The 26,122-nt window shown below is 38.8% G+C and overlaps 1 protein-coding gene across 1 annotated transcript in view; it reads left to right on the top strand.

The window, feature by feature from the left end:
* Positions 1 to 26,122, top strand: part of LOC108247153 (BRCA1 associated protein) — a 48,402-nt gene that overhangs the window by 13,646 nt on the left and 8,634 nt on the right. The window contains exons 10-13 of the mRNA XM_017435065.3: positions 4,401 to 4,510; positions 6,945 to 7,034; positions 7,117 to 7,220; positions 17,082 to 17,221. Coding sequence (XP_017290554.1) covers positions 4,401 to 4,510; positions 6,945 to 7,034; positions 7,117 to 7,220; positions 17,082 to 17,221 — 444 coding nt within the window. The remainder of the gene's footprint in view (positions 1 to 4,400; positions 4,511 to 6,944; positions 7,035 to 7,116; positions 7,221 to 17,081; positions 17,222 to 26,122) is intronic.

Consider the following 26,122-nt stretch of genomic DNA (forward strand, 5'->3'; position numbering starts at 1 on the left):
GGGATAAATATGTTGGGGGGGATGAAGAAAAGGTTTTGTAGGAAAGTAACATCAGTGTATCAACAGGAGGGTGGTAAATATTCAGGTTAGCTTAAGATAGTCTAAAATGACAGCCCGTCCCGTAAATACGGAATCGTCCTGTATTGGTTCAATACAGGACGATTTGTTCCATATTTCTATAATTGTCTGAAAGACACGCCTATTACACACGTATCCACACTAAGTGTAAGAATAATGACCAAAATAAAACACAGGAAATATTAAGACCAGGCTAGCTAAGTTGTCGTGGCAGGAGCGCCCGGCTACGGTCCAAAGCTGTTGTCACGGTTGCCTAGCGACGGACACAGCCGAGGTGAGCTGCTCTCAACCCGCGTCTTTTTAAAATTTCCATCCGATACCTCACCATGTCATTAGAAGCAAAAACTCTTGCAAAAGTACAGACGTGAGTGGGAAGACGCACATCCCAGGATGAACAGCGTCAGTGACGATGAATACAGGCAATAAAAACAATGTGTTGCCCGGTGTGCTGTATGATACCAGACAGAATGGATCAGTAGAGAAACATTGCAGAAGAACCAGACATTAGTGTCTCTTAATCCCTCAATCAGCTCCTGAGACCCATATGGTACAGAACATTTTGCTGTGATCAATTGAGTTTCTTTTTGTGCTTTTAGTAGACTATTATGGTTTGATTATTGGATTAGGATGTTGAGTTTAGATGATACGTTTTTTCATATAGCAATAATCAAAATAATATAAACGGTATTTTAAAGAACAAATCATACTAATAGATTAACAGTAAATAAATAAATATTGTGAAGAGAAACTGTTTAATTTGTTCTACATTAAAATAGTTTATTAGGGACTTCTGTGTAGGAAAAATGTTTTATATCTTTACTAACATAAAGATATACTTTATGTTAAAGTTTTTGTGATCACATGTTCTGTGATCCATCTTATTTTATTAATGTGGTTTACCAGTTTGGATAACCTGACTTCCTATCAAGCTACAGGAATGAAGGAAAACATGCTAACCAATGCCTCAGACACAGACCTGCAGCCCATGGGTGGTTCTGGACAGAGGCTGACAGAAGTGGCTCTTTGGCTCACTTATATATTAAATGATGAAATATTGCCCTGTTTTTTGTTTCATTCTTTTTTTTTGCCCCCCATGAAAAAACACGGACTACTCTGTCTCCCATGGTAAATCTGGTCTAGAACCAGCCTCTGAACCTAACTCCTTATAAATATTTTGGTTTTAGTCTTTAAAGTACCAAAATTACCAAAAATGTTTTGATAAGCTTCAGCTTACTAAAGGATCTCTCGGCAGATGCAACTGTCAGACCCATAGTTAAGAATACTTGAAGGGCTACTGTCAAATTTGGAAACACCAAATCAAGATTCTCCTGTATGAAGAAATTTAACTTTTCTAGAACCTTCTAACCCGTCAGTCGGTGGCTTACTGGGTATATTTCTTGAATGGCAGCTGAGACTCCAGCTCTAGCAGGAAATACAGATATTTAAACATAAAACATTATTTCTTTGATGTTAATCTTAATCAATAACATTTGTAAATGTGTTTTAGTAAATATATTTGACTTTTTTGTAGGAATTAACATATTTGTAACATTCATTGAAAATACATATTTTCTTATTTAGTAATAACTTGTGTATTTTTTAAAGAAACTTAATAAAATTTTTAACTCTTGTCTTTGTACTAACCACTCTTTTTTCTAACTCTTGTAGATGCAAAATATCAGTTATGTAATATAAAAAGAAAGAGCCTAGGTGACCCATGTTCTATAATTTATCAGCTTTATAATTCACCATAAACAACTTATTGGGTCTTTATTTGGAACATGCTTACCGTATTCTGTCTTGTAAAGCCACCCGCTGAATTTCGGCTCAATTAACCATTTTTGGTTAAACTCGCTCATTCGATGTTTATTGCTGTGGCTCTAACAACATGCTAACTCCAGCGGTAGCTGAAGGTGGATCATTAGAGAACAGCGCACAGCCCTGAGCGCGCAGTGGAGGCGTTTATACTTGAAGCTTAAGTCGGTGCAGTATTCTCCGAAAAGAAGGGGCACTACACAATGTAACCAGTCTAAGGTAAAAAAAAAGAGAGCAGATTTTCTGGCTGTGATACAGAGAGGATGTTTAAACTTAAAGCATTCAGTTTGACTTTCATTGATTTATTTGCTTTAGTTGTGATTCTCACCCATCATAGAACCAACATTTCTTCTCTCTGTGGTCTATAAACACTCCTTTTTTATCGTCTGCAGCAGCAATCTCCTTCCGTGAGTTTTGAGCCGTTTGATTATCTTTGTGATCTCTCATAGAGGGATCATATAAATACTGATACAGGCGAACCAGCGGCGCACGCAGTCCGCGCCAAGTTACAAAAACTGGGAGGTGCACGACCATGCAACGCGACACCGCACGAGGCCTTCGAACAGGGGCGGGAACAGCACAGTTGCATCACTGTTGACGCGCACACCGTGCGGTGATCAACGCGTCAAGAACCAGCTTCTGAACCTAACTCCTTATAAATATGAATATATTTAAGTTATTGATATTGAAGTTATACTATTCTCATTGGTATACAATTTTTGGGTACTCTTACCCACCTCTAATAACTGCACGATTGATTTTTTTGTTTTTACAAAAAACAGCCATAAAATAAAGTATGCCACTTCTGTGGGCACCCCATTGTGGTGAGTGTCCCTTATTTTAATTTCTGAGAGGTGGCAACCCTACAGGTGGCTGTTGTTGTCTTGCAACTGTTTGCTGTAGTTGTAGGCCTATTTACACAGTACAGTACAGCATCTCTCTGTTTTTCAGAGTTCTCAGTTGTTATTCTTTGGCCTTGGTGTTGGTGCCTGGTTTGCACTTTTTCATTTATTTTAATTTAATTGTAAATGTGACTTAAAGTCAGGAGCTGATTGAGGGATTGAAAGACACTGATGTCTGGTTCTTCTAGGTTCTGACGAGTCTGTAATGTTTCTCTATTGATCCATTCTGTCTGATATCATACAGTACACCGTGCAACAGTGTTTTTATTGCCTGTATTCATCGTCACGGACACTGTTCATCCTGGGATGTGCGTCTTCCCACTCACGTCTGTACTTTTGCAAGAGTTTTTGCTTCTAATGACATGGTGAGGTATCGGGTGGACATTTTAAAAAGACGTGTTATTTGGAACTCAATAAACCATGCCCACTTTATTTGAGAATTGACCTTTTAGGTCAGACCTTAAGGTAATATCGTAAAGGTCTTTGCATAATTTTGTAAAGATCTGATTAGACAGTTTTGTTTGAACAATTTTTTTTGTGTGTTTATGCTCCAATGTTTGTCAATTCTTTTTTTTTTGGGGGGGGGTAAAGTAAAAAGAGGGGATGGAAAAATGTAAAAACAACACATGAAAATGAAAAGGTGTGTGGGGAAAAAAATTAAAGAGACAACAATGCATCTATAAGGAAAAGGAAAACGAATATATTTTTATAAACAATACAATTTAAGCTAGAGAAATTGCATTTCCTGCAAAAATGCAGTGTGCATGGTTATTGCTGAATGATTTAGCTGAAAGCTGATGAAGTAGCTGAACTATTGAGTTAAATGTAAACAGCTGAAGTTTTATGCATTAGTAGTTAAAAGATTTTTTTAAGTTTAATAAAGAAGCAGAAAGTGAAACATAGAAGCTGATTTGAAGAGAAGATTTGCATAAGGTAGAAGAACTAAAGCTGAAAGGAGAAAAATTAGAGAAAAAGCTGAAATTAGTTGAAAGTAGCTAAAAATGAAAACGACAAAGCTGAAATTAGCTGAAAAAAGCAGAAAGGACCAAAAAGACAAAAAACAACTTAAAATTAGCTCTGAAAGATAAATCTGAAGATAATGTGACCTTAAAACCCGTAGACCTGATCCTTGACCCATGAAGTGTCCGGCTGTGAAGTTTGGCCTTCCTACTGTACATGGTTGCTGAGATAGAGCATGCACAATTCTGGTCAGATTTTAGATCCCGTTAGCTTTGGCAGCCTTCTTGATTTTTTTTATTTTGTATTCAGCAAGTGATGGAGCTCTGTCTCACCTGCTACCACACCAAATGTCAACTCAATATGTCTACAAATGACTGAGTGGAAGCTGATAGACACTTCAAGGAGTAAGAAACAGCCAAAATTAGCATTAGCGGGTATAATTAGCTAAAACTATAGCTGAACTACCACTAGCATAGTTGAATTAGCTAAAGCTACAGCTGAATTAGCATAGGATTCCATGCTCCACTGGAAACGTGGAAAGGAAGAAGTAGGTAAAGAAATTGAATGGATTGAATATGATATCTGAACTTTTTGCTGTTTCGTATCCTGTTGTTTAATCAGTGCTGTGTAACCCTTGTATTGCAGATAACTATGTGCATCGGCTTGTGGCCAGTAAGTCTGATGGGAAGATGGTGCAGTTTGAATGTGAAGGAAACACCTGCCAAGAGGAGAAGATAGATGCACTTCAGCTAGAGGTAAGCTTTTTTAGCGGTCCAATCCCAAGGGCTTATGGCTGTTTCCATGCATTCAGTGGAGCAAGGAACCATATTGAAACTGTTTTGTTTTTTATTTTTTATTTTTTATTCTGTAAATAAGTCATTAAGCAGCCCATACCTCAAGGGGTTTAGAGATTACATTTACATGGCAGCAACTAGGGCGTGCATGTTTGGCTAACAAAAATAATCAGATATGTCCACCTATAGGGGCTGCTTTCATTATGGTTTTTGCATTTTGTCCTGTAACTTCTAAACTGTTAGTCACACAATTCATATCTACGCTTCCTTACACACTGCACTGAATCACATGGTAAATGCTGCTTCCATTTCCATCTAAAACCTTTTTTGCTACTTTGCTGAATTTGCAAAACCTACTTTTGACTTCTTCTCAGAGGCTTAAAGGTTGATCACCATAAAATTCACTATTTTAATTGTATATACCAAGCAGAACATAAATTATCAAGAACAATTAACAATTTTTGAAAATGTGTAAGTTATCCTTGCACAAATATTTAATGCTACCTAGCAAAAAACATCCAGAGCCAGACGCGACTCTGCAGTATTGGGTGGACATAGGGGGCAGTCCCCCTGCATTGGCGGACCGGGATGGTGGTTCCCCCAAATTAAAAAAGGGAGACCACAGAGTGTGTTCCAACTATAGAGGAATCACACTTGTAGGCCTCCCTAGTAAAGTCTGTTCAGGGGTTCTGAAGAGGAGGGTCTGTCGGATAGTCAAATCTTGGATTTAGGAAGAGCAGTGTGGTTTTTGTCCTGGTCGTGAGACTCTGGACCAACTCCCATGCACCCTCAGGAGGTTACTGGAGGGTGCATGGGAGTTCGCCCAACCAGTTTACATGTGTTTTGTGGACGTGGAGAGGGCGTTCAACAGTGTCCCTCAGGGAGTCCTGTGGGGGGTACTCAGGAGTATGGGGTACCAGGCCCTTTGATACGGGCTGTTAGGTCCCTGTACGACCGGTGCCAGAGCTTGGTCCGCATTGCCAGCAGTAAGTTGGGCTCCTCTATGGTTGCCCTTTGTCATCGATTCTGTTCATAACTTTTATTGATAGTTTCTAGACACAGCCAAGGTGTTGAGGGGATCCGTTTTGGTGGTCTTAGGATCACATCTTTCGCTGGATCACTTCGCAGCCGAGTGCGAAGCAGCTTGGATGAGGATTAGTGCCTCCAAATCCAAGACTATGGTCTTGAGCTGGAAAATGGTAGAGTGCCTTCTTCAGGTCGGGGAAGATGTCCTGCCCTAAGTGGAGGGACAAATGGAGCAGGGGATTGATAGGTGGTTTGGTGCTTTCTCTGCAGTGATGCAGACGCTGTACCAATCTGTCATGGTGAAAAGAGAGCTGAGCCAAAAGGTGAGGCTCTCGATTTACTGGTCGATCTACGTTCCTACCCTCATCTATAGTCATGAGCTTTGGGTAGTGACCAAAAGAACGAGATCGTGAATATAAGCAGCTGAAATGAGTTTCCTCCGCAGGGTGTCTGGGCTCTCCCTTAGAGATAGGGTGAGAAGCTCGGTCATCCGGGAAGGACTCAGAGTAGAGCCCCTGCTCCTCCACGTCGAGAGGAGCCAGTTGAGGTGGCTCGGGCATCTGGTTAGGATGCCTCCTGGACGCCTCCATGTTGAGGTGTTCTGGGCACGTCCCACCGGGAGGAGACCCAGGACACGCTGGAGGGACTATGTTTCTCGGCTGGCCTGGGAACGCCTTGGGATTCCACCAGAGGAGCTGGTCCAAGGGAAGTCTGGGCCTCTCTGCTTAGGGTGCTGGCCCTGCAACTCGACCCCGGATAAGCGAAAGAAGATTGATTGATGGATAGAAAGAAAGAAAGAAAGAAAGAAAGAAAGAAAAGCGTTTTTGGCCATATCTTCAGAATAGTAATAGCTGATTACATGAAATATGAATGAATTGCTGTGGGGGTGACAAATTTTAAATTACTGAACCAAAATTGACAAACATTAAGCCATAGGTCATGCTGTAATGAACCCCAATGGTAATTGCTTGCAGTTCTAGCATTTTTTTTTGTTTCCTTTTTTCCTTTAGCATAAAAATGATACAGCTTGCCGAGGGATGGACAGTGATTTTCAAATATTTAAAGTCTACCTAAAATGGGCAAATTTAAAGAAATAACGCCACTGTCAAGGCTTCTTTTCTTTTTTTAAATAAACATACGCACCTGGTAGTGACATGCTAAGTTGTTTCCCAACTCAGCTTTCCTGTCCAAACATGGGCATGCTCCTCCACATTAATCCATCACTGGTTAAAAAATGAAGCAACATAAAGATCCTTGGCTGGTATGATTAGTGTTGGGTGCAGAACTGGGGAGGGTAAAGTCCAGAAAAATTCATAAAGGGTTTTTGCTTAAAATGCACATCCCTATTCTGAGCTATCCCTGTCTGCAGTACTCATACCTGTTGACGAGTCAGCTGGACTCTCAGAGGATCTACTGGGAGAATAAGATCGTACATCTGGAGAAAGAGACGGCCGAGGAGGTACTGAAGGACACACACGATACTGCCTCTTTGGGGTTTTGTCTTTGGTTCTAACTGTTTCTCACTGTTTTTCTGTTCTCAGATCAACAACATGAAGGCAAAGTTTAAAGAGACTTTAGAACGTTGTGACAACCTGGAACAGAGATTAGGAGAAATAACCAAAGAGAAGCAGAGTGTGGAGAAAAAGTAGGTTTGAATTTCACATTATTTTATATGAACCAGGAGTTCATCTGTCAGGCTGCTGTAGTTTTGTGACCCCTGAGCTCTGTTATTTTCACCCACCACAGAAAGGCAAAGGTGAACACTAATGTTTTTGCCCTTGTCTGTGTGCGTATCTGTGAATTATTTATTTATTTTTGGTTAAATTCAGCAAATTCCTATTAACTGCTGGACAGGTTTGAATAAAACTGTCAGAAAGTAATCATTGGATCTACATCTACAACTGATTAACTTGAATCAACTCAAGATGGTTACCACAGCTAAGCAATCTTATCAAACACAAAAATGACTTGAATTCAGCCAGTTTTAAAGTTTACTACTAAATCCAAACCACAGCCAAACTAAAATTGGGTGTCGTAGTAGCTGACCATCATCCCCAACAGATATTTTGAGTAGGGGTTATTTTGCACAATAATTTTGCTTAAAACTTTTCTTTTTTAATTCATAATGTCTTTTAGCAAAAAAAAAAAAAAGTTTTAATAAAATTTTCAGAAAGTAATCACTGAATGTATACCTACTTACAACTGATTACTTTTTGAAGTCAGCCCAATTAAAGATGGCTGCCACAGCTACGTGACCTTAGCAAATACAAAAATGAATATAACTCAGTCAATTTTACAGATATTGAGCAATTTCTGGTGTAGTAGTAGCTGAGAATCATTCTGAGCAAAGGGCAATATGACCAAAAAATAATATTTTGTTATTTTGGAGCTTTAATTTAAAATATGTCTTTGTATTTTTAAATCCTCCTTTAATCACCATTAAACTTTAATTCAACACTATAACCTAATGCAGTGGTGAACTATGACTCAGACATTGATCCTCTGACCATCATGCCTTCCTGAGATAAAAACCAGCTCTGATAACAACAGACTTTACAACTATGCTTCTACATAACATACGGTAACGTGTGGTTAAAATTACAATAAAATTTATACTCTAAATGAGCAATATAGTCATTTTTTGCTGTCTCACAAAGGAAAACTCCATTTTGAATATACTCAATATATTGCCCAACCCTAATTCCCAACACATACTCTGAGCACTAATACATCTCCTGAGATGTCACAATATTACATGGGATTGTACATAATGTCAAGGTTTGACCAAAAGTTCTATAACTCTGTCCCTTTTCAGTGTTAAATATTTTTAGTCTAAAACTGGCATGAAAGGCAGCAGGCAATATGTATTTCTTTAAGGAATGATAGGTCATTAATTTAATAGACATTTGTGTTTTGTGAAGTTTTCTTTTTGTTGTCGTTTTTTTGTTTTTGTTTTTTTACTTTTACAAATAGGATTAGTATTGCCATTTTAAGTGCAGTCTGTGTGAACTCACTGGACCAGAAATGTAACACACTGTGTTTTGACCAATGTGCTTAAATACATAGTTGTCCCTGCAGACAATTTCTTCAAAAAAATGATACTAGGTATGAAAGCAGCCTTTTATCAAATAAAAAAAATATTTGTGAGCAGTGGCAGCTGATGGTGATGCTGTTAGGTTGGCTAACATGTACATTATAAAATCCTATTAATTACATTTCAACAATGGAAGTGCAAGGTTTCCCCCAGAAAAGAGGCTAAGCCCGATGGTAGGTGGCCGATCGCCGACCGTGATTTAGAAAAAAAAAAAAAAAGATTAAAGTTGACAGAAAAATTGAAAATATGGCTATTTATTATGTGATATTTCTGCCAAATATTTACTCGACTACAGTTTTACAAAAAGGCACTTTTTAAATACTTTTTTAAACAAAAATACAATTAAAATAAATACAAATTTGTTTGCACCTAATTTGAATCCTTATTTAAGTCACATTTACAAATAAATTAAATTAACATAAATGAAAAAGTGCAAACAAGGCACCAACACACGTCTCACTTCCAGGCCAATAAATAACAACAGAGAACTCTGAAAAACAGAGATCTTGTACTGTGCTTTTTGTGGCACAGGCTGCATGTTGGAGCACTACATGTAACAACAAAATCAACCATATCTAATGCTGAATTTAATAGCATCATTTTACTGTTAAACAAGGATAATATATACACTAAGTACAAAACATGCTTACCATTCGGTAGGGCGGCAGTGGCACAGGAGGTAGGGGTGGTCTGTCCTGTAATCGGAGGGTTGCTGGTTCGAGCCCCCGCTCCGGCTGTCTCAGCTGTTGTGTCCTTTGTCAAGACACTTAACCCGCCTTGCCTACTGGTGGTCAGAGGGCTTGGTGGCGCCGGCACTTCTGTCAGCCCGCCCCAAGGCAGCTGTGGCTACAATGGCCATTTACCATTCGGTCTTGTAAAGCCACCTGCTGAATTTCGTCTCAACTTACCATTTTTGGTTAAACCCGCTCGTTCCATGTTTATTGCTGTGGCTCCAGCGACCTGCTAACTCCAGGTAGCTGAAGGAGGTTCGGCCTCAGGGCTCATTAGAGTCCCGCAAGGCTCCGCAAACAGACCTGAGCTCATGGTGGAGGCGGTTATATTTTGCGCTTACGTTGGAGCAGTTTTCTCCAAACAGACAGGGGGCAGTACGCTATGTAACCAGTGGAAATACGGTAAAAAAAGAGCAGATGGTTGTCACACAGGGCTCTCAAGTGTCACGCATTGATCGTGAGACACAAGCATTTCGTGAAGTGCACATGCTCACACGTCACACTTTGTATTTCTCACGCTAAAAACACACGCACACCCCTTTTTTTTTTTGAAGAGGAACTTATGTGCAACGCAATATTTTCCGCATGGGCTGGAGCACAATAGTAGTTGCTCCAGCAACTTTGTCACTAAATTTAGCGAGTTTTCAGATCCGTCTGGATCTACTGACTTTTTTCTGTGTTATTGGAGACTTTTTCGGCTAAATGTGTGAAAGCACCAATCATTCTGCAGTTCCTGTCCTCAGCATGCTGTAAGCCCTGCCCACTTCCCCAAGCACTGAAAGCTGTCAATCTAACAGCAGAGGGGGGACCCGCTCCACTCTGTGTCCACAGTGGCGCAAAAATATGGGGTATGCAGTATAGGCCTATATGGCGCATAGGGGCGTGTTAGAGAGGGCGTCAAAGCAATGACGGGAAAAAAATCCAGTTGGTATTTTCTGTATTTACCAGCTGTCTGCGCATGTGTAAATGATATGATCGATAACAGAGACACATCACTGATCAGGCGCTCCTCTGCTCTTTCACCTTCCCTCCTGTCCCCCCACCTCCCCGACACACACACCCGCGCTGGTAGTTGCACCCCTGCATGTCCATTTTGCAAATGAATCATTCGTGTGCAAAGCTGCTGCTGATCCTATCCTGGATTACAAAGCGGGATGTAAATGTAATTTTTAATGTATTGTTTTTTCACTGACTCTGTAGTGCTGGTATAAATCCCTGTGGTTCCAACCCCGGATAAAAAAGGAGGGTTAAATGTAGAGCTGGCAATTCCATGGCACAAAACTGTCTTTTGGTGAAATTTTATATTCTAACAAAACTGATTTATGTAGTGTGGGTTCAGGCAAAACATTAAAGTTATAAAATTTTCATAAAGTTAATTTGTAGTTCTAAACATATTTTGAATGTTTGTTACTCATTTTTGTCTTGCCAATGTTGATATTCCTCTCTCCTACAGCCTGATCAACATCATCAAATATGTAAATTAGGTGATGATGTCATCCAACAACTTCTAGCAGCTCAAAATCTCACTCCAAGCTCAGATCAAAACTTGAGAGCCCTGTTGTCACATCAAATATGGCTACACGTATTCAGGAGGAAGACTTGTTGTGTTTTTGGCTGTGATACAGAGAGTATGTTTAAACTTAAAGCATTCAGTTTGACTTTCATTGATTTATTTACTTAATTGCTTTAGTTGTGATTCACCCATCATAGGACTAATATTTCTATAAACACTCCTTTTTATCGTCTGTAGCAGTAATCTCCTTCCGTGAGTTTTGAACCGTTTAATTATCTTTCTGATCTCTCATAGAGGGATCATATAAATGCTGATACAGGCGAACCAGCTCTGCTAGAGCACCGAAATCGTAAATTTTTAACGAAGCGCGGCACACGCGTTCCACACCAAGTTACAAAATGTGCACGACGTGACACCGCGCGGGACGTTCGCGCAGGGTCTGGTCTGGCGGCCCGCCAGGCTTATAATACACTGGGGGAAATCCTGGAAGTGCCTCCTCTGAAATACCATGAGACATCTTTTAAAACAGTTTTGTTCCTTTTTACCACAATGTCATCAACGAGAATGGCCAAATAGGCCTCGCACAGGAACTCAGAAAATATTCAATCCGGGGCTGCACTGCAACATGCAGTATAGTCAAACCAATACAGGTTAATAAGAGAATATATATACACCGTATTTTCCAGACTATAAGGCGCACTTTAAAGGCTTTAATTTTCTCAAAAAACAACAGTGCGCCTTATAATCCATAAGAAGTCGTAAGTAAGAAGTCGTAATGTTTTAGTACGACTTTGGTAAACTACAAAGCCGCACCGCTTGCAGCATTAGGCCCCCACATAATCGGGCGTGCTGTGTGTACTCTGTGAGCCACTCTGTGAGCCACACGGACTTCATACTCGACCGTACAGATTGCCTAAAATTGTCCTTTGACAAATTTCAGTCATGGCAGCACCGGACAAGAAGGAAGAGATCGCTTGCCTCTTAAAAAAACAAGGAAAGAAGGTGCCTTTAGCCCAGTTTCTTCACCAACAGGGCAGCCACCGCACACCTGTCAGTGCTGCAGAGAGCAGCAGTCATGCTGCACTTTCTTGGAGCCGATTCTCAACTGAGAATATATATATATATATATATTCAGGTACGAGGATATATATATGACAACAATTAGAAAATGGACCATTCATTGACAGTGCACCTTATAATCCAGTGCGCCCTATTGTGCTTAAAATACGGTGTGTGTGTGTATATATCAGAATAATAATTACCTTTCAGAGAGTCCTGCTCAGTAAACAACTCGATCAGTGTTTTTTAAAAAAATCAATCGAAGTCCTTCTCAATCCCACCAATATGTCTTCCATGGAGGAAGTTGATACTTTGGGCTGAGTTCTGGAGTGGACATTGCCAAGGTAGTTAGAAGGCTCTGCGGCAGAAAGGAAAAACTCCCTTTTAACAGGAAGAAACTTCCAGCAGAACCAGGCTCAGAACGAACTCAGAGCAAGTAAAGACAGCAGCAGAGTGAGGAAATGTGGTTAGTTTGTCCTCTAGCAGTTTAAGTCTATAGCAGCATAACTAAAGGATAGCTCAGGAAACTCAAGCCAACCCTAACTAGGATTTATCAAAAAGGAAAGTCTTAAGCCTAGTCTTAAAAGTAGACAGGGTATCAGCCTCACAGACAGAAAGTGGAAGTTGGTTCCACAAAGGAGCCTGATAACTAAACCCTATGCCTCCTGTTCTACTTTTGGAAACTCCAGGAACCACAAGTAAATCTGCAGTTTGAGAGTGAAGTGTTTTGTTAGGAAAATATTGAACAATAAGGTCTTTATTTTCAGATGGAGATGGGTGTTGGGAGATTTGGATCTTAGAAGTAAGATTTCAAATTCTATTCTAAATTTCACAAGGAGCCAATGGAGAGAAGCTAAAACTGGAGAAAAATAACCTGTCCTTCCAAGTCTCATTAGAACTCTGGCAGCAGCATTTTGGATCAACTGAAGACTTTTAAAATAATTTGTTGGACACCCAGATAATAAAGAATTGCAATTGCAGGACTAAAAAAGTCCAAACACAAATCAAGTTCTAGTGACACTTCTAAAGCTGCCTCATCTGGCAGGGAATCAGAGGCAAAAGTAGAAAGGATGTTCAATAATCTGCATTTAATGATTTCATTTTTTTCTTCTGGTAATGTAACTGTGTTTACTTTTATCAGATTTTTATGATTTATTTTTCTAAAGATATTTGGTTTCGTCAATTTTGGCCATGGGCAAGTTGAAACTGTTTCAATGGGGGTTTGGGTGGGTAACAGAGAAAAGGTAGCAGAGAGAAGTATAAGACGACAACTCTGCTTCCTGGGCTGGACCCTGGGTATCAATAATTTAAATAACTAACAAAATCGGCCAAATTCCTAGAAAGAAGAGCGACTTCACCCAAAGTGGGATCGATCCCATCATTGAGCTCCACATCAGACCAGGTTTTCCCCAAAGTGGACTCCAAATATCTACATTGTCCACTTTTTTTTCAGGACACCACCCAGACAGCCAGCAGTTGAATGAAACATACAACTAAATATGTCATTGCTTGTCAGGTTGGTGAGGGAACCAAAGAAAACTATGGAGTCCGACTTAATCTTTGCAAAATTACACACCGAAGCAACAATAATTTTAGTGACCTGTTGTCATTACCGCTGATGTGAATAACAATCTTACTGCAATTAATCTTAGCCTTAGTCAGCAATTTCAGGTAGAATTTGATGTTGCCCGCTTTGGCCCCCAGAATTTATTTGTCTATGGTCGCTGGAGTCCCTAGTTCCACGTTTCAGACTATGGAGCTGCCAATTACCTGTATCTGCTTCTTAGTGGGTGTGTTGCTGAGTGAGGAAAATCGGTTAGAAATGTGAACGGGTAGGTGGTGAACTGAGGGCTTAGCTTTAGCGCTATGCTTACCCTGAACTGTCACCCAGCGATCCTGGGGTCCCGGTTGCTCAGTGTCTTCTGGAGAACCGCTATGGGGAACTACTCTCAGAGGCTCAGCTCTGCCTAAGAGGACCTGGCTAGCTAATGGCTTTTGACCAACGTGGAGCCACTATGTCTCTCAGCTGGCCTGGGAACACCTTGGAATCCTCCTTTAAAAGAGCTGGAAGAGGTGGCTATGGAAAAAGATGTCTGTGCCCTTTTTCCGAAGCTGCTGCCCCCGCGACCCAACTCCGGAACAAGCGGTAGATAATGGATTGATGGATGGATGGAAAAAAACTAAGACCATTCCCAGTCAAGATACAGCTGCTTTGCAGATGTTAAGTCCACAAACTTCACACTGCTTCTGTACATCTACAATAGTTCAACTTTCAAGTTTTTTTTTTTTTTCTGTAGATCACTGGATGAAAAAAATTCTAACACTGTTAGCTTGTCGTTTCACTAAAACAAAGTAAAAAAAAAACCAAACTACAATTGACGACTTGTACATTTGAATATTCACATTAGTTTCCTCAAAATCATTAGCAAAAAAGGATTGGAAAGTAAAAATTCCACCATATTTATGCATGCTCGCCATTGTTCCGCCTGTAGTCTGCCTCAAAGTCTATGGTTCTCAAACACAAGTTCAGATGGCGTAACATTATGCACACTGTCAGTAGCATAAGACTTTGGCCTTTGGGCTGAACAAAATTAGCTCAAATGTGCAGCAAATCAAGAGAGTGTGGCCTAACATCTGTCAGTCATTGAATCTCATAAACATAAATTAAATTTTATGCTACTCTGTTTGGGGTGTAAAGAATTAGCCCATTTAGGAGAATTCTGTGATTTTCTCATGATTGTTTGGTGTTGATGCTGTTCCAAATTTTTAAATGTTAGAGAGCACTTAGTCCTTCTAGCCTTTTAATACCAACCGTCCCAGAATGGGAGTGTAGGTTTGGATTAATGTAAAAGAAAAACGAGTATTGCCTCTTATCTGGATTTAAAATGCACTAGGGATCCACAATGTTAAATTCTTTCAGAAAAGCTTAAATCCCTTTGACTGACTTTAAAAAATAGAGTAGAAGTGGAGAAGGAGCAGTCTGGTAAAGGGTTTACCCAGCAGTTAAAATCCCCTCCCCTAACCAAATCACAAATAGTCAAACTTGGCAGTATTTTAAAACCTCATCTAAAGAGAGAGTCATAGTTCCAATTGGGAGCATACACATTCAAAAGAGCCACTTTTGTCTCTTAAATGTGCCTCAGAACAATGAAAAACCTCTCCTCACATTAAAACAGAACCAAAACCTGTCATTCTCAGTAGTTTGATCATACTCCAAAATGTCCTGAGGGAATGTGTAGATAAGCTGTCCCATATTAAAAGATAAAATAATTAGGGATGCTCCAATCAGGTTTTTTGTTCCAGATTCTGATGCCGATCACCCATGAGTGCCGATCACTGCCAATCACTGATACTGATTACATGGATTGGCTATAAAGAACTATAAGAACTAGTGGCTACATGATGTGGAAAAAAGGAACCATAAAATCACCTTAATTTAGACAAAAACATGTTTTTACTTACTTTTTCCAAGAGAAAAAATACAATACACTTGCAGGCACAATGCATGTACTATTTAGTCAATAGTAGCAAATTGCAGTGCTATCAGTAATAGTATCTTTAACAGACTGAAAACACATGAAGGCTCTCAACAGGCAAAAAAAGGCAGAAAGTCAAAAAATCTGTTAAACTCAGCATCGATACAGGACTGACGTCCAAGTTCCACATATCTGTTGTGAAACTTACGGAGGATGAGAGACCATTAAGGAGACGTTCGATGTGAGAGTACACGGTCTGATGGAGCTCGGGCAGGGCTACGCCGGTAGCATGTAGTGGGGCTCCAAGTGCAAGAGAAGTTAGCGAAACCCAGTTTCTTCCACCACTGAGAACGTATGGTCATCCAGCCCGATGAATTCAATAAGTTTTCTGGTTATTTGCTTCGCCTTCTGTCAGTCACGCTCATATGGACAAGTGTTGGTAATTGTGAGCTGTGTTAGCTGCCCTCTGACTGCTCCGTGTGTCTTCTTTTCATTTTGTGCAGTGAGCCTCGAAAACTCACCATATTCGTAGTGTTGAAAGATTTTGACATGCTTCGCCCGTGAGGTACGAAGCATGTCCATTCTGCAACATTGCACGTGTTGCAGAATGGAAAATTCACATCACTGTCCCACACGGTGTAAAAGTTCCACACGGCAGACATGTTTGTTTTGAATTTGCAGCTGCGCACTTGCGCAGTGTGAAGGAAAGAGGGAGCTACACTACACAGCACACAGCGCCTCTGCAGGCTGCAAAGTATGAGGGTTTTGTGATCGACAACAAAAAGCATTGATCGGCGAACATCAATCGCATAATTTTTCACAGATATCGGCCGATAATGATCGGTGGCCGATCGATCGGAACACCACTAAAAATAATCTATAAAGCAGACAAAAATGCCATTAACCAAAAAAGGTGTGATTATGCTACATCCATCAGTCACCAGTTATTTCTGGTCTGTTAAGATATAAATAAATGAATAGTTATTTAAAAGTTATTTTGTTGAAATGTAATTAATAGGATTTTATAATGTACATGTTAGCCGACCTAACAGTATCACCATCAGCTGCCACTGCTCACAAATATTTTTTTCCGTTGATAACAGGCTGCTTTTATACCTAGTATAATTTTTTTGAAGAAATTGTCTGCAGGGACAATTATGTATTTAAGCACATTGGTCAAAACACAGTGTGTTACATTTCTGGTCCAGTGAGTTCACACAGACTGCACTTAAAATGGCAATACTAATCCTATTTGTAAAAGTAAAAAACAAAAACAAAAAAACGACAACAAAAAGAAAACTTCACAAAACACAAATGCCTATTAAATTAATGACCTATCATTCCTTAAAGAAATACATATTGCCTGCTGCCTTTCATGCCAGTTTTAGACTAAAAATATTTAACACTGAAAAGGGACAGAGTTATAGAACTTTTGGTCAAACCTTGACATTATGTACAATCCCATGTAATATTGTGACATCTCAGGAGATGTATTAGTGCTCAGAGTATGGGAATTATGGTTGGGCAATATATTGAGTATATTCAAAATGGAGTTTTCCTTTGTGAGACAGAAAAGCCTCTTTTCTGGGGAAACCCTGGACATCTGACAGCCATGCTATATTTGAACGTTCAGGTGCACACAGTTGAACAGTCGAGTGGTGAAGCTGGGCCAGGAGCTGAAAGAGGAGCAGGAGATGAACCGCTGTCTGAGAGCCAATCAGGCACAGCTGCAAGCTTGTGTGGCAGAGGAGGAACGCAAGGCAAAAGAGAGTGGTAAGTCATAGCAACTATTCACACAGCACCGCAACCATCCACACCTCACAGCACCGCAACCATCCACACCACACTGCACAGCAACCATCCACACCACACTGCACAGCAACCATCCACACCACACTGCACAGTACATTGTCCATATCACACACCAGTTGTCCCCATCGCACAGCAAGTGTTCACAGTAACTATTCACATCTCACAGCAACTGTCCACATCACTTAGCTTCAAATTATTAAACTTTACAAGGTTCTGCAGAGTTTTTGTCTTGTGGTACATCTTTAGTTTTGTTTCAGGTGATTAAACCTATGCTGTTAGAGTAGTGCAGTTAAATTTTCTGAAGGCTAAATATAAATGTTATAGAATGTAAGCAGTGCGTAAGCAAAATAAGATATTACTTTTTTTGTAATTCAAGGTTTTATTAAGTTTTTGAATTTTAAAACATCAAAAAAGGGGAACATGATTTACAAAACATAAACATAAACACAAAATAAAATACAGTGAGAGGCAAAAACATTATTAGAAATTAAAATAATAAAAATTGCACCACAAGATACTTCAGTCTATTAAATAATTCCTAATCACAAGATTGTAGACATGTAAGAGTGAAGACTGTTCCATCACAACCTCATTTCTGCCGTTTAGTCTTCCCAGCATCTTCTCACATGCTGCGTTTTCAGTCAGTCTTTCTCTCCACATTTTAAAAGTTGGGATCTGAGATTCTTTCCATAGCATTAAAATAATACGAACACAAGTCACAAATACAGTGATTAACACCCTGAAAGAAATTTTATCCAACTGCAGTACCTCACCTCTGTCCCCCAACAGACAGTCTCAGCGATTCAGGTATTTTAAACTTTAGCCAACCCCCCATAAATGATAACACACTGTTCTAGATTGGAGAGACTCGTGGACATTCCCACAAAGCATGCAAAAGGGTACCCTTTGTTGTTTGACATTTCCAACATAGATCATCTTTACTTATGCCCATTTTATGAAGTCTAGATGGAGTGAGATCATATCTGTTAAGAATTTTATATTGAATAAAGTTGCTCTTAGCCTCCCTGATATATAACCCATTATCAGAAATAGTCCCATGTTCTTTCATCAAAAATACAATCAAGACCACTTTCCCATATTTTTTTGAGACTTTTACGCATATTATTTTTTACCCATGGGCACATATTATACCATTTTGATGCTCTGCTAAGTAAAGGTGTTATTCTCAGAAAACACTCTATTGGATTTTTCTCCTGAGGGAACTTCATTCTATCTTTTATACAATCTCTAATTTGTAAATATCTCCAGAAGTGACTGCTACCCTCGAGTTTAAACTTTCCAACAAGCCTGTTGTACGATATAAATATATCTTCTTCATATAGATCACCAACAGTTCTTATATCCTTTTTTAACCATTTTTAATCTACTAATGCTAATACGAGGCCTGCCATCTTTCCAAAGAAAATGTTTTATCATATTATTGTATCTTAAAAGAGTTTGTGGAGAAATACATATTGGTATCATTCCAGCAAAATAAATAATCAATGGAGCTACACTCATCTTTATTTTATTTATCTTACCCTATAATGTCAAATGAAGCTTGCTCCAATTATCCAAGTTAGTTTTGATCTTAGTGAGGAGATTTCCCATGTTGTCCAGCATCATTTCATCAATATTTGGATTAAGTACTATTCCCAAATACTTCAACCCTTTTTGTAACCATTTAAAATTGAAGGCTGTTATTAAGCTAGCACTACAGGTCTGGGAGATTGGCATTGCCTCTGACTTATGCCAATAAACTTTTATAACCTGATAATCTAGAGAAATCCTCAATGACTTCCAATAATGTTCTTACAGAATTAGCCGGATCCTGACACAGAACCAAGATATCATCTGCATATAAAAATAATTTGTGTTCCCTCCCTCCTCTAATCAAACCTTTGATTCTGAGATCTTCCATAATCTTAATGGCTAAAGGCTCTAAAAAAAGTGAACAAAAGTGGGCTAAGGTTACAACCCTGATTGGTAGATATTACTTTTTTGTCATCATACAGAAGTATAATGAAATTATTGCAGTCCTATTCAGAGCAAAGGGAGCAATGTATCTTGCAAGATATTTTTTCTGAAAACAAACATTAAAATGAAGAATTTCTAATAAATAGACCAGAATAAAAAATATATCTCTGTGTATAAAATAGTTTATCATTTTGACTATATGGTTGTTTACTTATGAATATTGACTGACTGTGACATACCCTTCAGAGTTATTTTTTTATTGTAAAGTACAAACATTTGTGTACCAACATTATAATATAAAGGCAATAAATGACATATGGTCATCTTTATATAGACAGCCAACCACCAATGATACCAAATACAAAATTAACTGCAAACATTATCATCTATCTTAAATATTATTTTCCATGTTCATTAGATCTTATATTTCATAAATTTTTGTGAATTGATGTATAGTTAAATAATTTTTTGTGTTATCATTTTCTCTATGTACTGAGAAACACATCTTTAGTGTACTTTGTACAAATTAAGTTTTAAAACTCAAATTCCTCTTATGATAGCCAAATTAGATCTTTATGCAAAAAATTTGTTGAAATTGTGTAAATTATTTGGTAGCAACTTCATTTTAGCTTAGTTCTGAACTAATCAGGTTATGGTTAGTTTGCTAAATCTTTAAATTTCAGTTTATGTAAAATTCTTAAAGTTTTTTTGTAATAAACACAAAAGTTTAGTATGCATTATGCAGCCCTGTAATGAACTTGTGACCCACCTCCAATGACTGCTGGAGCTAGACACCAGGGGTCTCATTTATAGAACTGGTTCCTGTCTCTTTGGGAATGTAAAAATGTATAAGTTATAGTAATTCCCGTGTTTGCTAAAGCTGCTTAGCTGTGGCAGCCTTCTTGATTGTGATTTACTTAGGAAGTAATCATTAAATGTACATCTACAACTGAATAACCTTTGGAGGGGTTCATTAAAATCTGTCCAGTGGTTCACAAGATATTTTGCTAAAAGTACAGACAAAGAAACATACATGGGCAAAAACATTAGTGCTTCAGCTTTGGCAGTGGCAAAAGAAATCTAGTGTTGAAATGATATAACCTTCTACTTTACATAAAGTCTGAAGTCATCTTGTTTTCTAGGGTTCAAAAACATGGTTATTTGGTGTTTATTTGCTTTTTTCCTTTAAAACTGGATTGCGTGCAGTCCTTCTAATTAGTCAGTATATCACTTGCAGTAGACAGCAGTTGCAGTGATCTCAGTTTGAAGAAGCAGGGATGGTTTGTTACAACAAAGTCAATCTAACAGGTACCCTGAGCAAGGCCCATTCATGAGAAAAAACTTGCAAGATCTATAACAACTTCAACATCAACATTTTAAATATTTTTACACTTCATCACTTTTGTATAAGATTGCTATCACCCAAAGTCTATGTTCTGGAGAAACTCAGGAAAAATCTGAGGCCAGGCAGTTGAGTTTGTGGCAAAAGCTTTTTTCTTAAAAATATTATCTCATCTTGTACTCATGGACACAGGATCCTAGACCATCTCATCACACCCCTAATTGAGCTATAATTTGGTGTGGTAGCTAAGAGACATTCACAACACATAGTGAGTGCTAACATATTATGTGAGATCACATGAGATATTGCAGAGAAACAGGATAAAACTAGAGAGAAGTGGTGGAACAGGAATGTGCAGGTTAATTTACTGTTTGATGTGCAGAATATGGAAATATGGGCATCAGGAAAGTGCTGTTTGAAACTGAAGCTGGAAACTCTTTGACCTAAGTTTAGAGAGTACTTCCTCTTTATAGGAGTATTTGCAAATCAGAAGCAAATTACTGCTAAACATCAAGGTCAGTGTTATCTCATTCAGCAGAGTAACAGAAAGTAATGTAAACATCCAACCAGTCTTCATGGATCAGAAAGAATTGGAGTTCATGAGTAATGAGTCCTACATTTTAATTAAAACCTTTGCATATAAGAGGGCAATAACAAGCAACACACTTAACGGGAATATTTCCATTCTAATTTCTCCTTAGGGTAATATAAATGGATAAGTGATGTAAATGGAAATTCTACACTTAGACTTGTTGGCATACCTATGTTGTTTCCTTGATTACGAGGACTGTTTAAATGAAAGAGAGAAAGAAAAACAAAAACTATTTGAAATCTCACTTGTTTTGAGTTTAAAACAAATAAATAAATTTAAAAAAAAAGTTTGAATTTGAACCATGTGTTTTCTCCGAGTTTTACTTTTTTTTTTTTTTTTAATTGTTGGAGTTCTGCTGTAAATAACTGTCTGTTTCTGGCTTTGATTTATAAAGAAATTTAAATGAGGTTGAAAAAGTCTTTACACCCCTTGAACTTTTCCAAATTTGTCTTGTTACAATACAAACTTTAAAGTATTTTACTGGGATTTTATGTGGGAGACCAACACAAAATGACACAGTAATTTTCAGGCTATTGAGTGCACCTGAATATAAGCCCCACCCACTAACTTTAAAAAGTAGAAACAAATTCTACATATATATAGAGCGCACTTGTCTATAAGCTGCAGGTGTCCACATTGTAACATGAGATATTTACACAGAAAAATGTAACACAGAAAGATTTTTTTAACTTTTAATTAAATACGTACTGGTAACATACACAAATACGTACCATAAATGCTTTTTTCCGAACAGTGCCTGTAACACAGCCGGTTAAAAAAATAAAAAAATACAGTAGCCTACCAGGAAAAGTCAATGATCGCTATCTTCATCTTCCCTCCCACTCAACTCAGAGTGCCACTTTAAATGCACGATTCACACTGATGTCGACTAGCTGCAAATACTTTGTTGTGCCCCCAGGAATCGCAGCTGGAATTGAGTTTGTCCTTTTGATGGCTCCTTTCACAGAATCTGTTAAGTGAGCCCTCATGCTGTCCAAAATGAGCAATGTTTTTTTACTGTGAAAAAATCCCCACAGTCGCTTGCCGTAGCACTCTGTCAGCCATTCTTTCACTAGGCTTTCTGATTAAAGCCTAATTAGGTATGGGTTCGTACTGTAACTGGAAGGTTGCCGATTCGAGCCGCCACTCTGTCCATCTCAGCCGTTGTGTCCTTGGGCAAGACACTTTACCTACCTTGCCTTCTGGTGGCACCTCACTTCTGTCAGCCTGATCCAGGGTAGCTGGATAATTGGTAAACTACAATTATAAATTTTTATAATTGTAGTTTACCGCCACCAGTGTGTGAATGGGTGAATGACTGACTGTAATGTAAAGCGCTTTGGGGTTCTTGGAATAAATAAAGTGCTATACAAGTACAAACCATTTACAATCCACCCTTTCTTGTTGACTTTCACAATGATTTCCTTCAGTTTTTCTTTTCCGCGTAAAAATCACCATTGGTGGAAGCTTTTGTCCGGATGCTGTGCAGCTCAGAACATAAGTGAAATGCGTTCTCTCATGGCCAGTTGTTTTTAGCATGACAGATGATTCATCTTTTTGTTAACAGTCCTAGTGAGAGGCAGGTCAAAGGTACTTCATCCATATTTATGATGTCGTCTGGTGCAATGGAATTTTCGGCTATCCTTGTTTGAGTGAATTAGAGGAAGTTTGTAACTTTTCCCTCATAGTCGGTAAGGAGTTTCTGACACAGAGTAGTCCGTGCCCTGGCGGACAGGCTTTTTTTTTATAAAGACACCTGAGACCATGATGGTCCATCTCTAAAATCTTCAATCTTCTTTTCGATGACAATTGTTTTGGCTTTCAGATGGTTCTGCAGGGTGGAAACACCTTGGCCGTCTGCTCTCTGAGAAGACCCAGTCTTCAAGAACATTTTGAAGTTCGGGTCATCTGGGTTTTTTTTACCTCTGAAAGCTTTTGTTGTCTTTTTGCATTGAGTCAGTTCTTCACGCTACCCTCTCCAACGTCTCCCCTTCGCCATTGATACAAAGCTTACGTGCAGCAGCTCTATTTCCTTCTTCAACAGCCAGATCGATCGCTTTTAACTTGAAAGCTGCATCATTATGCATTTCTTTGTGTGTTTTCCATGATGGTGTGGTACGAAGCGCAAAATGACTGATCTGAAAAAGTTGATGCAAGTGTGTTTGATTTAACCCTCTGGGGTCTAGGGTGAAACTGGACGTTTTTGGACTATTTTAAATTTCCTACATATTTCACCCTAAAAGTGGTTTAACCTGCCATGTTTAGAGTCATTTTTTTTAGCGCAACCCCCCAAGTGTGAATTTCAAGTCATTTTTTACTTTTTACCTACTGTGTTAACACAGCAGACCTAAAATAACAAAAAACAAAATCTGAGTGTAAAATTCTTAATTTTTTTACTGTAAAAACCACAAGCATACTTAATGAAATGTTTAATGAAATGTTTTTACTGCTTAGAATGCAAATATAATCAGTAATATTCATAAACACATGAAAAAATTGAGCAAACAACAAAGTTATATAGACTTTCTCCATTAAAATGTTGACAAATTTCTTAGGCGTTTTTTAGACCAAACAATCGGGACTTCTAAAAATGCCATAAATCCTTTGTGCCACTCATATAAACAGTTTCCAAAACAAGGCAGAGGGGCACATCACATTCTTAGTTTTGGTCATTTTCTATGTCCTGTTCATGCAGGATCATTCAGGTAAATGTTATAAAATATATCCTGATGCATGCTCAAAATATGCTTCCAAAATATGGATCTGAATCTGTCTCTTGTTATCATTTTGGCTGGAAGGGAGACAGACAAAACGTGTTCTGTTTCCAGTAATCCTTCTCTAAAAAAATAATGGACAACCTATTTTATCAACATAGTCCTTACTGTCTGCCCTTGACTCTTTTTATTATTATTATTAAATTGGTTTTTATTTTTTTTATTATTACTTACTCTCACGCTCGCAGGTTTTTTGGGGGGGTTTTTTGGCGCCGCCAAACTTTAATTTTTGCGCCTCTTTCTTCTTTTTCCTGTAGATTTTTGGTCGCAGGACAGATAACTTTTAGCCTCCGTCAGATTGGAGAGGAGGGGAAGCATTTGATAGAGTCAATTGGGATTATTTGTTTTTTACCCTAGAGAAGTTTGGTTTTGGCCCTCTATTCTGCTCTTGGATAAAATTGCTATATAATTGTCCCTTGGCTTCGGTGTTAACAAATAACCGGTATTCAGAATATTTTCGGCTGTACCGGGGAACGAGGCAGGGCTGTCCTTTAAGCCCCCTTTTATTTGCCTTGGCAATTGAGCCACTTGCTGTGGTGATCCGTGGTAACAAGGAGATACAGTGCATTCGTAGGGGGTGGCCTTGACCATAGGGTTTTGCTGTATGCAGATGATTTGCTTTTGTCTCTGATCCACTTAAGTCACTACCTACAATACTCCAGGTGTCGGATAATTTTGGAAAATTCTCTGGGTATAAAATAAATTTAGATAAAAGCGAATTGTTTTTGATCAACAATGGGGCAATAAAACTTAATTATGGCAGTTTTCCACTCAGGAAAGTGACAGAGCAATTTGGCATATGCGTCTCTAAGACATTTCAAAATCTATTTAAAACTAATTTTCTTCCTTTACTTGATCAGTCAAAACAACTTTTATCTAAATGGTCCCCATTGCTATTATCGCTTATAGGCAGAATTAAATCAGTAAAAATGATGCTGCTCCCTAAATATTTGTATCTTTTTCAGTGCCTCCCTGTTGTGATTCCTAAATCATTCTTTATGGCTCTGGACTCATTAATACTTTCTTTTATTTGGAAAGGTAAACGCCCAAGACTAAGAAAAGCCTTTCTTCAAAGTCCCAGAGAGTTGGGTGGAATGGCCTTGCCCAATTTTCAAAACTATTACTGGGCAGCTAACATCCGAGGACTGCTTTACTGGCGGCATTTTTATCTGGAGCCATCACCTCCAGTCTGGGTGTCTTTGGAGGCTCATGCTGGAGGAACCGGAACTTCCTTGTCTTCACTTTTAGGTTCGCCCCTTCCTCTGACTTGCTCAGCTCCCTTTGGAGGTCCGGTGGTTAGACAGTCTCTTAAAATCTGGTCTCAGTTTAAGAGAGCACTTGGTCTCCAGGCGTTTTCACTTTGAAGCCCTATTGCAGGTAATCATCTGTTTGCTCCATCGGCTGGATTTCAAATTTGGCATGAAAAAGGGGCGACGTGTTTTGCGGATTTATATTCGGGTGGATACTTTCTCAGCTTCTCTGAACTAACAAAAAAAATTGGAATTGTATCCACAATTTTTTTTCAAATTTCTACAAGTCAGGCATTATGTGCAAAGTATGACATCACAGTTCCCTCGAAAGCCTCCAGATAATCCTCTTGATGTGTTTTTGTCAGTCAATCCTACTTCTAAAGGTGTGCAGTCTAAACTTTATAATATCATCTTCAAATTACATTGTCCATCTCTGACTGCCATTAAGACAGTTTGGGAACAAGATCTTCAATCCCCCATCTGTGACGAGATGTGGGATTCTATTCTAGATCAGGTTAATTCGTCCTCAATGTGTGCTTGCCACACACTTCTGCAATTTAAAGTTGTCCACCGGGTACATCTCTCTAAAGCTAAACTGCCACGCATATACCAAAATGTGGACCCAACATGTGACAGATGTAAGAGTGCACCTGCTACGCTAATCCATATGTTCTGGTCTTGCCCTTCTCTATCTTTGGAGTTGCCCCGTAGCTGGACTTGCCACGTGTCAAACAAAGAGTGCTCTCATTTTCATCATTAATTGCCAGGAGGGCCATCTTAGTAAGGTGGAAGGACCCGGCCCCCCCTTCGCATTCACACTGGATAAGGGATATTGTGCTATGTATGGACTTAGTGTAAATATGTTTATATATATATATATATATATATATATATATATATATATATATATATATATATATATATATA

The sequence above is a fragment of the Kryptolebias marmoratus genome, linkage group LG14 (assembly GCF_001649575.2).
Source record: "Kryptolebias marmoratus isolate JLee-2015 linkage group LG14, ASM164957v2, whole genome shotgun sequence".
NCBI lineage: Eukaryota > Metazoa > Chordata > Actinopteri > Cyprinodontiformes > Rivulidae > Kryptolebias > Kryptolebias marmoratus.